This window comes from Anguilla anguilla, chromosome 2, assembly GCF_013347855.1.
Source record: "Anguilla anguilla isolate fAngAng1 chromosome 2, fAngAng1.pri, whole genome shotgun sequence".
NCBI lineage: Eukaryota > Metazoa > Chordata > Actinopteri > Anguilliformes > Anguillidae > Anguilla > Anguilla anguilla.
In genome coordinates, this window is record NC_049202.1 from 73,498,951 (window position 1) to 73,516,237 (window position 17,287).

Genomic DNA, 17,287 nt, shown 5'->3' on the forward strand with positions numbered 1-17,287 from the left:
GTTACTCAACTGAGTGACTGACTCACTCACCTGACCGAGTTACTCAACTGAGTGACTGACTCACTTACCTGACTGAGTTACTCATCTGAGTGACTGACTCAATCGCCTGACTGAGTTACTCTCCTAAGTAACTCACTTACCAGACTGAGCTAATCTCACAAAATTAAAAAGCCTTTTATGTACTAATTTGACCAAGTTGAAAGTGGCGTTGGAGGCCCAGCAGGGGACAGTGTTTCCTCATTATGAGGTAAATCCACTGTGCCAGTGAAGGGATGGGGACGCTCCAGCATTCGCGATCCTCATGCCTGGTCCTGGAGATTCGCAGAGTCTGCTGGCTTCGGTTTTTCACCAGAAGATCAGCAACCGCTTCAGACCCAAGGATGCGGGTGACCTGAGGCAGCTCTGTAATCAAATGATTTAACGCACCACCTGCTGTGCTACTCAAGAGCTGAGTAATAACAACATCCAGCAGACCCCGTGGATCTCCAGGATTGAGGACCAGCACAATAAATAAGCAATCCCATGGCTTACTAAAGGTCTACGGTGGACCTTCTCCAAGTCTCTGTCCTTCCCTGAACATCTGATTTGGAGACACAGGGCCAAAGCACTCCGCTACAAAACCGCTGACTTCACTACTCTCAGATGCATCGCTTCTGCTGAACGCATCTCGACTGATAAGTGTATGCTCGGATTAAGAGTGAAGAGAGGACTCAATTTAAACCAAACAGCCTTCCTGCAGTACCGGCCACTCCGCGGTGCAGCGGGAGAAAGAGGCCCGGCTCCCGTTCCCGCTGGAGCCATTTCATGCATCGCATAACCGCTACATAAAAGCTCCATCTCTCCATTTATGAACGGACCATTTGAGAACGATGATGAAGGAGAGCGTGTGGTCACGGTAACTGTGATCATTATGAGAAGGGAGAACTGCGGCATTACTATGATGATTATCATCATAGGAACGCTGCTGCTGCTACTGCCGATGATGATGATGATGATGATGATGACGATGCTCTGCAAGCCACTTCGGCTGAAAGCCGGTCTGAATGCATAAATTGTAAATTGCTATGGCAATGTTGATATGATAATATTGATCACGTTGATGATGTTGTTGAAGAATATGATGATGGCGGTCATGACAAAGATTATTAAACTAATAAGAGTCGACATCAGAAAATTACCTGCTCTTCCTGCCTTGTCTGTCTGTGTGTGTGTGTGTGTGTGAGAGTGTGTGTAGTGGGTTACCGGTTTCCACGGTGACCGCTAATAGACCATCAGCCAGTGCAGGCCCGCACCGCGACCTGCCATAATTCACAGTGGTGCAGCTAAAGAAACTGCCACCCCCCCCCCCCCCCCAAGAGCCTGGCGTCCAAAAACCATTTAAACCGCCACCCCACCCCCCACCCCCCAAAAAAAAGAGCCTGGCATCCTAAACCACAGAGCCGTCATTCCAGAACCTTCTACTGTTCCTCCAACCCTCAGAAGCATCGCCGTGTGGACCCAGCCCAAACTGGCAAGGGCAGCACTGAAAGATCAAAGCAGTCTGAATACACACACAACTCACCTGACCCCGGTTCCCTGGGTTTGACTTAGCGTGATGTTGTACAGGTCAAACGTGCGGCAGTGATGCACAGTGGGTAAGGAACAGGCCTCGTAACCGAAAGGTCATGGGTTCGATTCCTGGGTAGGACACTGCTGTTGTACCCTTGAGCAAGGTACTTAACCTGCATTGCTTCAGTATGTATCCAGCTGTATAAATGTAAAACATAATGTAAAATGCTATGTGAAAGTTGTGTAAGTCGCTCTGGAAAAGAGCGTCTGCTAAATGCCTGTAATGCAATGTAATGTAATGTAATGTTGAGTTGGCTTGTCTCACCACCTCCTACAGGAAACCCCACCAACACAGTGTCATGATTCATCAGAGGCAAACTGTGACTTGTATTGAGCTGGACTAGCGCACGCTGCTATGGCCTAAGAGTCTGGTTGACGTAGCAGCGCCACCCAATGGAATGGTCCCAGGTCTACACGCCTTCTTCTGATTCTTTTGCGACCCCCAAAATGGAGGATTGGGGTGCTGTCGATCCACGTCTCTGAGCGCCCCACATCTACCGAAACAAACGAACCAGGGGGAAACGGCGAATCCCCAGACGACGCTATCAGCTAGCTGATGCTAAATGGCCCACGAACAAACTAATAATCATTCATTTGAACTGAGGCGTGGGGCTTCACTCAGCCCCGAACTCACAACTATCTGTTAATGAATCCCACACACGGGATAACAAACCACCCCACTGGAACACCGTATCAGCCAATCATAAGCCCATAAAGTGCCCGGGCCTTCTCTCCGGTAAAACCTGACCTCTGACGTAAACAGCCGGACAGCCGGTGGGGAAAGCAGGATGCTTTAACGTTATCTGGCTGTTTGGCGGAAGATAAACACGCGAGTGCAGAGCGATGACGCTTTTTTATTGGGACTCTCGGCTCCGCGCTCCCCCCCCCCCTCGCGCGCATGCCAGCCTATCGCAAAGCGGCTGGAGACCACGCCCGCGACCACAGCTCCACGCTGCCGTCCCCACAGTCTCTGCCCTTAAATCCCACACTGATGTCAGGAAATAACACAAAACGAGAGGCACAGAAGATCTGTCATACAGAGCAAAGGATGACAGCTAAATTGGCCCCTGGTGTGAAATGTAATTCGGTAAGACTTAAGACTGATGAAGCTTTTCCCGGCTTAGCAAACGAAGACTCAAAGTAGGCTAGAACATTTATGTGATCAGAATGTTAACAGAACGTTCTAATGCTGATGTCACAATCACTGCCGGTGAATGACAGCAACGTCCTAGAACGTTCTAGAGTTCTAGAACACTGACTTAGAATTTTGAAAAGAAAAGAAAAAGAAAAAAAACCTACGCTTCAAAGGATTAAATTTTGAACAACAATTGATTTTTTTCAGGTCAAGTTCTCTCAGCAGAATAAGGGGGGGGCATGAGAGGGACAGATCTAAAGATAACCGTCACACTGACATATACACACTGATACACGGAGAGACTGCTAATGTGCGGAGCAGGTTGCCAGGTCTCACACGAGAGGCAGACACCGTTGGGGTATCCAGTCCTGATGCGGAGTTGGACACTATCCAGTCCAGGGGTGCACATCAAGGATCGTGTTCCTTCCTTCATGCCAGCCTCTGATCATGATTGCTTAATTAGTCTAGTCACTTATTTGATTTGGCATCACTGGTGTAGTCAAACTACAGGGGCGACATAGCTCAGGAGGTAAGACCGATTGTCTGGTAGTCGGAGGGTTGCCGGTTCAAACCCCGCCCTGGGCGTGTCGAAGTGTCCTTGAGCAAGACACCTAACCCCTAACCCCTAACTGCTCTGGCGAATGAGAGGCATCAATTGTAAAGCGCTTTGGATAAAAGCACTATATAAATACAGTCCATTTACCATTTACCATTTACAGGTGCATCCAGGATGAAGGTGGTTTTCTCACCGGGGACGGCTCCTACGTGTGACGTTAGTGTAACTGCGCTTTACAGACACAGACCTGCCAACCTTGGGAAAATATTTAGAGTACCACAATAGTCAGTGTAGCGCTTAGTTCACATGCTTTCGTACCACTTCGCTTTGCACACTCTCTCTGCAAGAGACACACACACACACACACACACACAAGCCTTACTTCATAATTCTAGTTTTGACTGCAGAAGTGATCAGACAAAATTGTATAATTTGACTTGATTCTAAAATATCACTTGCACTGTACTGGGCTATATTATGATATACTTGCAAGTCAAAAGTTTGAGTACACCTGCTTAAAACCATTTTTTTCATGATTAATATTTCATTATATGATATGTGTGCTTATACAAACTGATAAGCATAAGTGAATTGCATTCAATTATTTAATAAAAATGGAAATAATTTATTTTGTATATTGTAACATGTTTTCATTTTCAAGTACTTACAGAAACGTATGTTGTACGCGAGTGTGCGCGATTAAAAGTTATAACCGGGAGTCTCCGCGGCGTTCGAGTTACTGCAGCTAAATTACTCCCATCAGTTATTCACACCGTAGCTGTCTCGTAACGAGGCTAAATCATATGCGAGCTACTATTACGGCTGACTATATACACAAATGTATCTCATTAGGATATACCCCTTGAAATGCATCATCACGTAAAGTTACCGAACATGTTTTAACGTTTTATATGTTAACATTACGGTCACATTTTTGTGCTTGATTATTACTCCCCACTTCCCATTTTACCTCAGCAATGCAGCGTTACGCCTCGGTGGATAATAAAGTACCGCTGCGTATCAGTGGATGTTGAGTGAGTGAGAGTCGGGGAGGGGTTACAGAACCACAAGCACAAGGTCGTAGCATCTGGTTCAATACGAGGGATGTAGTTTAAATACCGAATAAATGTACGGTATTGCTTTGTACTGATTGATTGTTTTCCGTAATTAAATTACAATAATAATATATATATTATTTATTTTTATTTTTTTTTTGCGTAGTTTCAGCTAGCATTTCGTACCTGCGTATTTTGACCAAGAATTGCGTGGTTGGTACACAAAATGCGTGCAGGTTGGCAGGTCTGCAGACACGACCATTAGTATCACAGAGAGAGACAATGAGAGAGAAAGAGACAGAGAGATAGAGAGAGAGAGAGAAGGAGAGAGAGACAGTGAGAGAGAGACACAGAGAGATTACTCAAGATTATTTATTTATTTATTTTATTTTATTTTATTATTTATTTATTTATTTATTTTTTCTTTAAATGCTTGCGCCGATTGAACATTAATATTGTTATTGTTCTGTTTTTTTATTTATTTATCTATTCTTTTATTTTTTTTATTTTTTTGAATGTTCATTATTAGTATTCCACTGTAAATATGTATTTTGCATTGATTTATGATGCTTTGGTAATATGTACATATGTATTTCCTGCCAATAAAGCAATTTGAATTTTTTGACAGAGAGAGAAAGAGAGAGAGAGAGAAACTAAAAGAGCAGAAACATTAAAAATGAGTGGAGGAGCAGTCTCCCGGTCTCTCTCACCGGGGATGTTGTGGATGGTAATGGCCAGGATGAGCAGTACGATGCGTCTCCAGCTGCTTCCGGTTCGCCCCGCCCCTTCCTGGGGACCGCGAGCCCCGCCCTGCTCCTCGACAGGGCCGGAGGGAGGACCCCTCCTCCTCTGGTACACCTCCCCGTTTTCAATCTTATCTGAAAATCACAACAAAAAGAAAAGAAAGGGGTACACCATGAACTCCACCCATCGCCTCACAGTCCAGAGGCAGAATTCAGCTTCCCTCCAATCTGGCAACCCTGAATCCATCACTGTGTTAATTAACCTCATGGTGGCAGGAGACAAGGACCGGTACTAAAAAAAAACGTCTGAACAATTCTTGCGTTAATAATTTTTTTTGTATCGTAAAGGTCAGTTCAGATAAAAAAAACGCACTCACAAAACAACGAGAATGGCAAGTTTTAATGAAAAAAAAAAAAAACCTTGCAAAGTAAAGAGTAAAAACAGTTCTGTCCGTAGCAAAAGGACAACCTAAATGACTGTTTCCATAACAACAGGTTATAAGGCAGTTCACCAGGTATTTGAGTGGGCAATTACTCATTTGAAGTCAATCGCTTAGCCTTAAAAGAAAAAAAAAAAACGTAACATTTGGATTTTATAACAGAAATATGCTCCAAAACAGTCGAGCATAGTTTACGACAGTTTACGTGAATTTTATTTTATTTTTTTACTTTTTAAAAGCGAGGGGACACAGTCCCCCCCCTTTATTCAGATGGGGGGGGGGGGGGTGAGGGAGAGCAGAGAGGGTTAGAGAGAGAGAGAGAGAATCTCATCACAGAAAGTACCAAGCTCAGGAACAATTTCATTCACTGTATCACTTAAGAGTTGGAGGGATTTTGATTGATCTCCAAGGTAATCTGTCTCCATGCCGACAGCTGCCCACCTCCACTCATCTCTAAACGCTCCCACAGACGAAAGGTTAAAGGAAACAGCCACTCTCAGCATCAGTTACCCAAAATCCCACACATCACCCAGCAGTACACAGGTTCAATACCCACTGCTCTAACCAGCTTCAGAGAGTCTATACCTACTGCTCTATCAGCTTCAGTGAGTCTATACCCACTGCTCTAACCAGCTTCAGTGAGTCTATACCCACTGCTCTAACCAGCTTCAGTGAGTCTATACCCACTGCTCTAACCAGCTTCAGAGAGTCTATACCGACTGCTCTATCAGCTTCAGTGAGTCTATACCCACTGCTCTAACCGGCTTCAGAGAGTCTATACCTACCACTCTATACCCACTGCACTAACCAGCTTCAGTGAGTCTACACCCACTGCTCTATCCAGCTTCAGAGAGTCTATACCCACTGCTCTAACCAGCTTCAGTGAGTCTATACCCACCGCTCTATACCCACTGCTCTAACCGGCTTCAGTGAGTCTATACCCACTGCTCTAACCAGCTTCAGTGAGTCTATACCCACTGCTCTAACCGGCTTCAGTGAGTCTATACCCACTGCTCTATCCAGCTTCAGTGAGTCTATACCCACTGCTCTAACCAGCTTCAGTGAGTCTATACCCACTGCTCTAACCAGCTTCAGTGAGTCTATACCCACTGCTCTAACCAGCTTCAGTGAGTTTATACCCACCACTCTATACCCACTGCTCTAACCAGCTTCAGTCAGTCTATACCCACTGCTCTAACCAGCTTCAGTGAGTGTATACCCACTGCTCTAACCAGCTTCAGTGAGTCTATACCTACTGCACTAACCAGCTTCAGTGAGTGTATACCCACTGCTCTGACCATGAGGAATTCTGATTTGAATGGGAGATTTTTTTTTTTTTTTTACCCAAGGCTTGTCACCATTTCTGCTCATAAACAAAAATGTGCAAATAACCGGAAGGCCTAGGTGGCTCAGAAAATATTCTGTTGAAAATGCTGATGTGACAACAAGTCCATCCTGTGAAAACAAAAATTATGTGTGACACAAGGTCTGTTGCACACTGTCTTCTTTTGTGTGTTTATGAATTGAATGTTTGAAATTTGTTTTTCGAAGTTGCCTTGCTGGATTTAATAACTTAAACTTCTGTGCCCAGTTTCATTTTCCTTTACAACTGACAAAAATGTGTGTGTGTGTGTGTGTGTGTGTGTATGAGTATATATGTGTGCACGTGCGTGCATGTAAGTGTGTATATGAGTGTGCGTGTATGTGTGTGTGTGTGTGTATGAGTATATATGTGTGCATGTGCGTGCATGTAAGTGTGTATATGAGAGTGCGTGTGTGTGTGCGTGCATGTATATGAGTATGTGTGTGTGTGCGCGCGCGCTTGAGGATATGTCAGGTCATTGGGGTTTATGAGGACTTGAAGGTGAGGCACACAGGCACGTACTGCAGTTCTGGGTACTCAACCCAAAGCCTGCTGACCCTGGAGCTCTCACTTTGCTCTGCGCCGGGGGGGGGGGCACGTTCAGAGTGACCCCCAGTGAAAATGTCAGCTCTCAGGCCAAACTCAACGTGCCGATTCCACCAACCTCTCATGTCCAATTAGCCAGCTGGAACACACAGTACTCAAAAAGCACACTGTCAGAGCCGGGGGGGGGGGGGGGGTGGAACATTCGCCTAAAAAAAAAAAATCCAATTTCTATCGCTGGCTATAAACAACATGACAAAAAAACTAGAGCTATGTGGAAAAAGTTGTGTACGCCGCTCTGGATAAGAGCGTCTGCTAAATGCCTGTAATGTAATGTAACGCAGAGCCCCAAAGGCATGCGTTCCCATGAGTTTTAAATACCAAAGCTAATCTAACATGGGGGCAATATACGGTAAACAAACCGGAGCAGGCTGCCAGAGCCAGCATCATCTTTTAAATCACGCCTCAAAACGTACAACTTAGGGCACAGCGTTGCTTTCATAAGCGCTCCTTGTTCTTATATTTTACAGCGTCTGCTTTCCCAAAATGTTCTGTGTATGCTTGAGAAGGAATATGCAATTAAAGATATTACTACTTATTTATTTATTATGTGAAATGGGGCGAGGGAGCAAAAAACTGCACCCAAAGCTTATCTGTCACAAATGCATTCTCTCTTTTTCCCCTCTTCCCCCATAGACTCTAGTCAGATGGACACTGACTGCCCGTGGTCCAGTTTCACTCAAACAAACTCAAACCTCGTAAGTGAAAAATCATAAATCATGTTAATCAGAGGTCTAAAGTCCAGGGGTCAGAAAGTAAAACTCCTGCCATGAGTTTCTCCCACCCATGAACTCAGCCAGCTGAGTTTCACCAATTAGTACTACTTCCTGCCTGAAGAGATGTGCTATTTAACAAATCCAGGTGATTGCAACAAAATCCCAGGGAGGATTTTTACTTTCTGAACCTGGATTTTTCACCACTGATGTCACTCTCACCTGGATCAGCCCCCCTCCCCTGAAAAACAGCCATCACTTCACTGCACACTTGGACCCATCTCTGGCCATCCCTTCAGAGAGAGCAGCTGCACCAACCTCCAGGCCCACCGGCTCACTGGTGAGCTCTTTGAGCCCTTCCTGTCTGGATTCCACTCCTCTCAACAGCGACTGCACAAATCACGATAGGAGGTGATTCTCGTAACATTAAGATCCTGCTTCTCCTGAATCTCCATCCTACTTTTGACACGGTCATCCCTAACATCTTGCAGTCACGTCTCAAATCCAGCTTTGGAATCCCAGGCACTGTGTTAGCTTGGTTCAGATCTTACCTCACAGTCACCATTACATCACCACTGGAAATAAGAAATTCCACAAGGTGTTCCTCAGGGATCAGTCCTTGGGCCCCTTATATTTATTATTTACATGTATCAGTGTGACATTATTTACATGCTCCCTTCTTGGTCCACTTTTTCTGCTTGTGATAGATGCTGGATTACAACCTTCTGACCAGGAAAGATACACTGAAACAGCCTGTCAAGTCGGAATTACAAGTCAGAAAGCAAGGTATCATTTCACAGCTCTGATTTGCTGATGAGGAAATTGACATCATTCAAAATGGCTGAAATGTCGGTTTAACACCACAAATGCTATAAATGCTTGAATCCTAAATAGGTTTTTATATCTATTTCACCGCTCCCAAACAACAGCGCATGCTACAAAGTAGCTCTGAAGCTTCTGTTGCTCAGAAAACATCAGAGCGAGCGAGAGCTCCTTGCCAGCCGGCATGTTACAAACGGTTGCTATGAGGTAACCACGGGAACGGTCCGAGCTCACAACTCTGAACTCCCGAGGCACACGCTCGCGAGGAAGGCAGCAAAAAGAACTGAAAGGACTGTACGAGTCGACAGCTCAAGGCCCGCATTTTACATGCATCTCCTGCGAGACACGAACAACCCAACCACGCATCACAAACGCACCTCTGGTCAGGCACAACCAAACAAAGCCCTGCAATACACATGCGTCTAAAAACACAGCCACCAGATCGCCCATGCGGGGACAGCGCGGTAGGGGTCAGTGGACACGTGCCGGGATAACGTCAGAAGCAACGGTGTCTGCGATCGAGGAGGAGGAGAGAGGGAGGAGGAGGGAAGGCAGACAGACGGAGGGAGGGAAAAATGAAAGGTTGCAGAGAGACAGGGACCAATAATATTGGCAAAGCTGTCCTTGTGATGATAAAATATAGACAGAGAGAGAAAGGCAGGGAGAGAGAGACTTATATGTGATGCTTTCCCCCCCCTTTATTTATATTTCCTCGAATGTACAAGGACAGCACGGATGCTTGGTTAACGACCTGACAAGTCAAGGGTTTGGCCTTCTGCTCTCTGATAAAGAGTTGAGAGTGCAGACAACTATCTCAGTAATGCCCTTACAAAACACAGCCTTACAGCAACACCTACAACCACACTGGTACGACCAGTTTCAGAGAGTCTATACCCACTTCTCTAACCAGCTTCAGTGAGTCTATACCCACTGCTCTATACCCACTGCTCTAACCAGCTTCAGTGAGTCTATACCCACTGCTCTATACCCACTTCTCTAACCAGCTTCAGTGAGTCTATACCCACTGCTCAATACCCACTGCTCTATCCAGCTTCAGTGAGTCAATACCCAGTCTGCCTCAAGTCTGGGGCCTTCCTGTGTGGAGTTTGCATGTTCTCTGTGTCCGTGTGGGTTTCCTCCGGGTACTCCAGGTTCCTCCCACAGTCCAAAGGCATGCAGGCAGGTTAACTGGAGACTCTAAATTGTTCATAGGTATGAGTGTGTGAGTGAATGGTGTGTGTGCCCTGCGATAGATTGCCGGCCTGTCCAGGGTGTATTCCTGCCTCTCGCCCAATGCATGCTTGGATAGGCTCCAGCACCCCCCGCGACCCTGCTCAGGATAAGCGGGTATAGATAATGGATGGACCCTGCTCAGGATAAGCGGGTATAGATAATTGATGGACCCTGATCAGGATAAGCGGGTATAGATAATGAATGGACTCTGCTCAGGATAAGCGGGTATAGATAATGGATGGACCCTGAACAGGATAAGCGGGTATAGATAATGGATGGACCCTGAACAGGATAAGCGGGTATAGATAATGGATGGACCCTGCTCAGGATAAGCGGGTATAGATAATGGATGGACCCTGCTCAGGATAAGCGGGTATAGATAATGGATGGACCCTGATCAGGATAAGCGGGTATAGATAATGAATGGACCCTGCTCAGGATAAGCGGGTATAGATAATGGACGGACCCTGCTCAGGATAAGCGGGTATAGATAATGGATGGACCCTGCTCAGGATAAGCAGGTATAGAAAATGGATGGACCCTGCTCAGGATAAGCGGGTATAGAAAATAGATGGACCCTGATCAGGATAAGCGGGTATAGATAATGAATGGTAAATGGTAAATGGACTGCATTTATATAGCGCTTTTATCCAAAGCGCTTTACAATTGATGCCTCTCATTCGCCAGAGAAGTTAGGGGTTAGGTGTCTTGCTCAAGGACACTTCGACATGCCCAGGGCGGGGTTTGAACCGGCAACCCTCCGACTGCCAGACAATCGGTCTTACCTCCTGAGCTATGTCGCCCCTATTGGACCCTGCTCAGGATAAGCGGGTATAGATAATGGATGGACCCTGAACAGGATAAGCGGGTATAGATAATGGATGGACCCTGAACAGGATAAGCGGGTATAGATAATGGATGGACCCTGCCCAGGATAAGCGGGTATAGATAATGGATGGACCTTGCCCAGGATAAGCGGGTATAGATAATGGATGGACCCTGCTCAGGATAAGCGGGTATAGAAAATGGATGGACCCAGGTCAGGATAAGCAGGTATAGATAATGGATGGATAGATGGATGTTCTAGATGGGCTGAGGGGCCTGCTGTCCTTTCTTCAAATGCTCTTATCAGACTAATCGCTGAATATCCCTCCCCTTTCCCCACCCCCTGGTAGCTGGGGGGAGGATAATGTGCATCTGCCCCCCCCCCCCCCCCCCCCGTGTGTTAGTCCATCCCATAAGCCCTAGCGGCCGTGTGCCTTTCACTCTCAGATCTGCACGTGTTAATTACCCCCCAGCAGTGAGGCACAAAACCCCCCCACAACCCCAGCGCGTCCCCCATGCTTTATACACACTTTTCAGCGTCCTGGACCTCACAGCTACAAAGCCGCTCCCCCCCCCCTTCCTTGCTTCGGTCAATCCAAAGGACCCACTGTGTTACAGGTGGCTCTCTCGCGGTCACCATGGCAACCACCCGCCCCCTCCCTCACCGCCACCACCGCCACGTCCTGCCCCTCTCAGTGTTCTTAATTTAGAGTCCAATCAACACCCACGGTGAAAAAGCTCACAGAAGCAAGGCCGCAGGACACTGACCCAATCTGTTATCGCCAAAATCCACTAACGGTCAGAAGTAATGGCTTTAAAACTGAGCCAACATCCACTAACGGTTAGAAGTAATGGCTTTAAAACTGAGCCAACTGCTTTTACAACGCACCAAATGAAATACTGTGGCAGACGCTAAATAGTCTCGCCACTCGACTCCAGTGGATCTGAACCTGTTGAGAGCCGGCGTGCCGTTAGCCTGTAGCTAGTCATATCTGGTCTGGACACAATGATCGGCACACCCTGAGACCTAGTGACAAACTGCATTCATTTAGCAGACGCTCTAATACAGAGTCAATTTCAGAGCAAGAGAACAAAAGTGTGTTCAGTTACATGAGCAACAGCACCAGAACCAGGCTAACAACCCGGTGAGTGAGAGAGTGGGTGAGTGAGTGAGTGAGCGAGAGAAAGGGTGGGTGAGAGAGTGAGCGAGAGAAAGAGTGAGTGAGTGAGCGAGAGAAAGAGTGAGTGAGTGACTGAGTGAGTGAATGAGTGAGAGAGTGAATGAGAGTGGGTAGGTGAGCGAGTGAGCGAGAGAAAGAGTGAGTGAATGAGTGAGAGAGTGGGTGGGTGAGAGAGTGAGCAAAAGAAGAGTGAGTGAATGAGTGAGTGTGAATGAGAGAGTGGGCGGGTGAGTCGGTGAGTGAGTGAGAGAGTGGGTGGGTGAGTGAGTGAGTGAGTGAGTGAGTGAGAGAAAGGGTGGGTGAGAGAGTGAGGGAGAGAAAGAGTGAATGAATGAGTGAGAGAGTGAATGACAGAGTAGGCAGGTGAGTCGGTGGGTGGGTCGGTGAGAGAGTGACTGAGTGAAGGAGTGAGTAAGAGAGCGAGCGAGTGAGTGAGTGAGCGAGTGAGTAAGTGAGCGAGTGAGTGAGTGAATGAGCGAGTGATTAAATATATAATATATATAAAACTATAAAAACACCACTAACTGAATTCTTTCCGTAAGACGGGAGGTGCCAGTAGTGGGCAGCGCAGGCCCCAGCCTTTGAGTTGAGTTTGAGCGGTCTGAGCGACACTCGCCTCGCATAAAAGAAAGAACGTAGCGCCATACCACGCGCCCCGTCCCCCCGTCCACTCTGTCCCCCGCTACCGCTCCCCACGCGCCCCGTCCCCCCGTCCACTCTGTCCCCCACTAACGCTCCCCACGCACCCCGTCCCCCCGTCCACTCTGTCCCCCGCTAACGCTCCCCACGCGCCTCGTCCCCCCGTCCACTCTGTCCCCCACTAACGCTCCCCACGCACCCCGTCCCCCCGTCCACTCTGTCCCCCGCTAACGCTCCCCACGCGCCTCGTCCCCCCGTCCACTCTGTCCCCCGCTACCGCTCCCCACGCGCCTCGTCCCCCCGTCCCCCCGTCCCCCCGTCCACTCTGTCCCCCACTACCGCTCCCCACGCGCCCCGTCCACTCTGTCCCCCGCTACCGCTCCCCACGCGCCTCGTCCCCCCGTCCACTCTGTCCCCCGCTAACGCTCCCCACGCGCCCCGTCCCCCCGTCCACTCTGTCCCCCGCTAACGCTCCCCACGCGCCCCGTCCCCCCGTCCACTCTGTCCCCCGCTAACGCTCCCCACGTGCCCCGTCCCCCCGTCCACTCTGTCCCCCGCTAACGCTCCCCACGGCTAGTGCGCCTTCCCGCTACGTTGCCGTGACAATAGCACCATGGTAACGCACGCGAGAGTGGGAAGACGGAGAGGACGAGGAGGCGGCGGATCAGCTAACGGTTCTTAGCCGCCAACGGGGTCTCTGTGACATCACCTCAACAGCATGGGCAATGCACAGCAGTCCTAACAGACACACATACACCTCAACAGCATGGGCAATGCACAGCAGTCCTAACAAAGACACACATACACACACACACACACACACACACTCTCACACACATACACACTCACACACACACACACACAAAGAAACATACACACACACACACACACACAAACATACACACACACACACACACACACACACAAAGACACACACACTCACACACTCACTCACACACTCACTCACACACACACACACACACACACACACACACAAAGAAACATACACATACACACACACACAAACATACACACACACACTCTCACACACATACACACTCACACACACACACACACACACACACACACAAACATACACACACACACAAAGACACACACACACACACAAATAAACATACACATACACACACACACAAAGACACACACACTCTCACACACACACACACACGCACAAACACACACACAAAGACACACACATTCTCACACACACACATATGCACACTAACACACACACACACACACAAAGTCACATGCATACAACCTTCCCAGCCATCAACCAACCAATCAACCAATCTATTCATGTATCCATCAATCCATCAATCTATCCATCCATCCATCCATCCATCCAGGGGGCAGAGGAGCAGATAAACCAGTACAGGAGAAAATGCAGTGATTATTTATTTATGTATTAGTTTATCTATCTTTGCATTTAGAAGATGACGAGATTCGGACCGTAAGAGCGAGGGAGAGTGAGAGAGCAGGCGGGGGTTCTAATGTTCCGAGATATAAAAGGATAAAGATATCACACGGCATGCAGCTAGCCTCACCCCCACACACCCACACCATTAGCACCAAAACACAAACAACCACCACACGCACAAAGGATTCATACGCTTCACGCATCACACAACCGCCACACTCACAAAGGATTCATACGCTTCACACATCGCACAACCGCCACACTCACAAAGGATTCATACGCTTCACACATCGCACAACTGCCACACTCACAAAGGATTCATACGCTTCACACATCGCACAACCGCCACACGCACAAAGGATTCATACGCTTCACACAACCGCCACACTCACAAAGGATTCATACGCTTCACACATCGCACAACCGCCACACTCACAAAGGATTCATACGCTTCACACAACTGCCACACTCACAAAGGATTCATACGCTTCACACAACCGCCACACGCACAAAGGATTCATACGCTTCACACAACCGCCACACTCACAAAGGATTCATACGCTTCACACAACCGCCACACTCCCAAAGGATTCATACGCTTCACACAACCGCCACACTCACAAAGGATTCATACGCTTCACACAACCGCCACACTCACAAAGGATTCATACGCTTCACACAACTGCCACACTCACAAAGGATTCATACGCTTCACACAACCGCCACACTCACAAAGGATTCATACGCTTCACACATCGCACAACCGCCACACGCACAAAGGATTCATACGCTTCACACAACCGCCACACTCACAAAGGATTCATACGCTTCACACATCGCACAACCGCCGCACTCACGAAGGATTCATACGCTTCACACAACCGCCACACTCACAAAGGATTCATACGCTTCACACAACCGCCACACTCACAAAGGATTCATACGCTTCACACATCACACATACCGTATTTATAGTCCATACATTCAATAAGGTGTGTGTGTGTGTGTGTATGTGTGTGAACTTGTAATACTATCAATGTGGGAACCAAATGTCCTCACAAGGATAGAAAGATGTATCTGTATTTGTGGGGACCTTTTGCTGGTCAAGAGGCTGTTTTAGGGTCAGGACTTAGAGTTAGGGTTACAATTAAGGTTAGGGTTAAGGTTAGGCAAGTAGTGGTGGGGTTAGGGTTAGGGTTAGAGGTTACGGAATGAATGTAGTCAATGGGAAGTCCCCATAAGGATAGTACTACGGGACTGTGTGTATATGTGCGTGTGTGAGAGTGTGTGTCTGAGTGTGTGTGTGTGTGTGTGTGTGTGTGTGTGTGTGTGCCTGTGTGTGTGAGTGTGTGTCTGAGAGTGTGTGTGTGTGTGTGTGCGCCCGTGTGTGCGCCCGTGTGTGTGAGTGTGTGTGTGTTCGAGTGTGTGGGTGAATGTGTGTATGTCTGTGTGTGTGTGCGCGCGCACTGTATCTGATGCAGATAATCACCTCTTTGCTTGAATCACCTGCAAAGACATAACCCCAAATTGCGTCTTGGCTGTAATAAATATATATTTTTTATGAGCTTCTGGAATTACAGCGATCTGTACGGGTCATTTTAACACCCTCCCCCCACCCCCCAAGCATTTATTACACCGCTGAAGATGATTGGCTGTCACGGGCAGCAACCGGGTCAGGCAGCGGCCATGACCGCGAAGAACCCGCAGAACCCACACCGAGCTAACGGCTAACGGCTAATGATACAGCACACGCACTGTCTACCTCCATCATCTCGTACAGGGGAGAACCCTAACCATTACCATGAATGACCTGTAGAATCCGCACCAAGCTAACGGCTAACGATACAGCACACGCACTGTCTACCTCCATCATCTCGTACAGGGGAGAACCCTAACCATTACCATGAATGACCTGTAGAATCCGCACCAAGCTAACGGCTAACGATACAGCACACGCACTGTCTACCTCCATCATCTCGTACAGGGGAGAACCCTAACCATTACCATGAATAACCTGTAGAACCCGCACCAAGCTAACGGCTAACGATACAGCACACGCACTGTCTACCTCCATCATCTCGTACAGGGGAGAACCCTAACCATTACCATGAATAACCTGTAGAACCCGCACCAAGCTAACGGCTAACGATACAGCACACGCACTGTCTACCTCCATCATCTCGTACAGGGGAGAACCCTAACCATTACCATGAATGACCTGTAGAATCCGCACCAAGCTAACGGCTAACGATACAGCACACGCACTGTCTACCTCCATCATCTCGTACAGGGGAGAACCCTAACCATTACCATGAATAACCTGTAGAACCCGCACCAAGCTAACGGCTAACGATACAGCACACGCACTGTCTACCTCCATCATCTCGTACAGGGGAGAACCCTAACCATTACCATGAATAACCTGTAGAACCCGCACCAAGCTAACGGCTAACGATACAGCACACGCACTGTCTACCTCCATCATCTCGTACAGGGGAGAACCCTAACCATTACCATGAATAACCTGTAGAACCCGCACCAAGCTAACGGCTAACGATACAGCACACGCACTGTCTACCTCCATCATCTCGTACAGGGGAGAACCCTAACCATTACCATGAATAACCTGTAGAACCCGCACCAAGCTAACGGCTAACGATACAGCACACGCACTGTCTACCTCCATCATCTCGTACAGGGGAGAACCCTAACCATTACCATGAATAACCTGTAGAACCCGCACCAAGCTAACGGCTAACGATACAGCACACGCACTGTCTACCTCCATCATCTCGTACAGGGGAGAACCCTAACCATTACCATGAATGACCTGTAGAATCCGCACCAAGCTAACGGCTAACGATACAGCACACGCACTGTCTACCTCCATCATCTCGTACAGGGGAGAACCCTAACCATTACCATGAATA

At 47.9% G+C, this 17,287-nt stretch overlaps 1 protein-coding gene across 2 annotated transcripts in view; it reads right to left on the minus strand.

The window, feature by feature from the left end:
• Positions 1-17,287, minus strand: part of LOC118221952 (zinc transporter ZIP11) — a 54,558-nt gene that overhangs the window by 21,007 nt on the left and 16,264 nt on the right. For both annotated transcript variants that reach the window (XM_035407425.1, XM_035407424.1), the window contains exon 2: positions 5,065-5,232. In XM_035407425.1, coding sequence (XP_035263316.1) covers positions 5,065-5,232 — 168 coding nt within the window. The remainder of the gene's footprint in view (positions 1-5,064; positions 5,233-17,287) is intronic.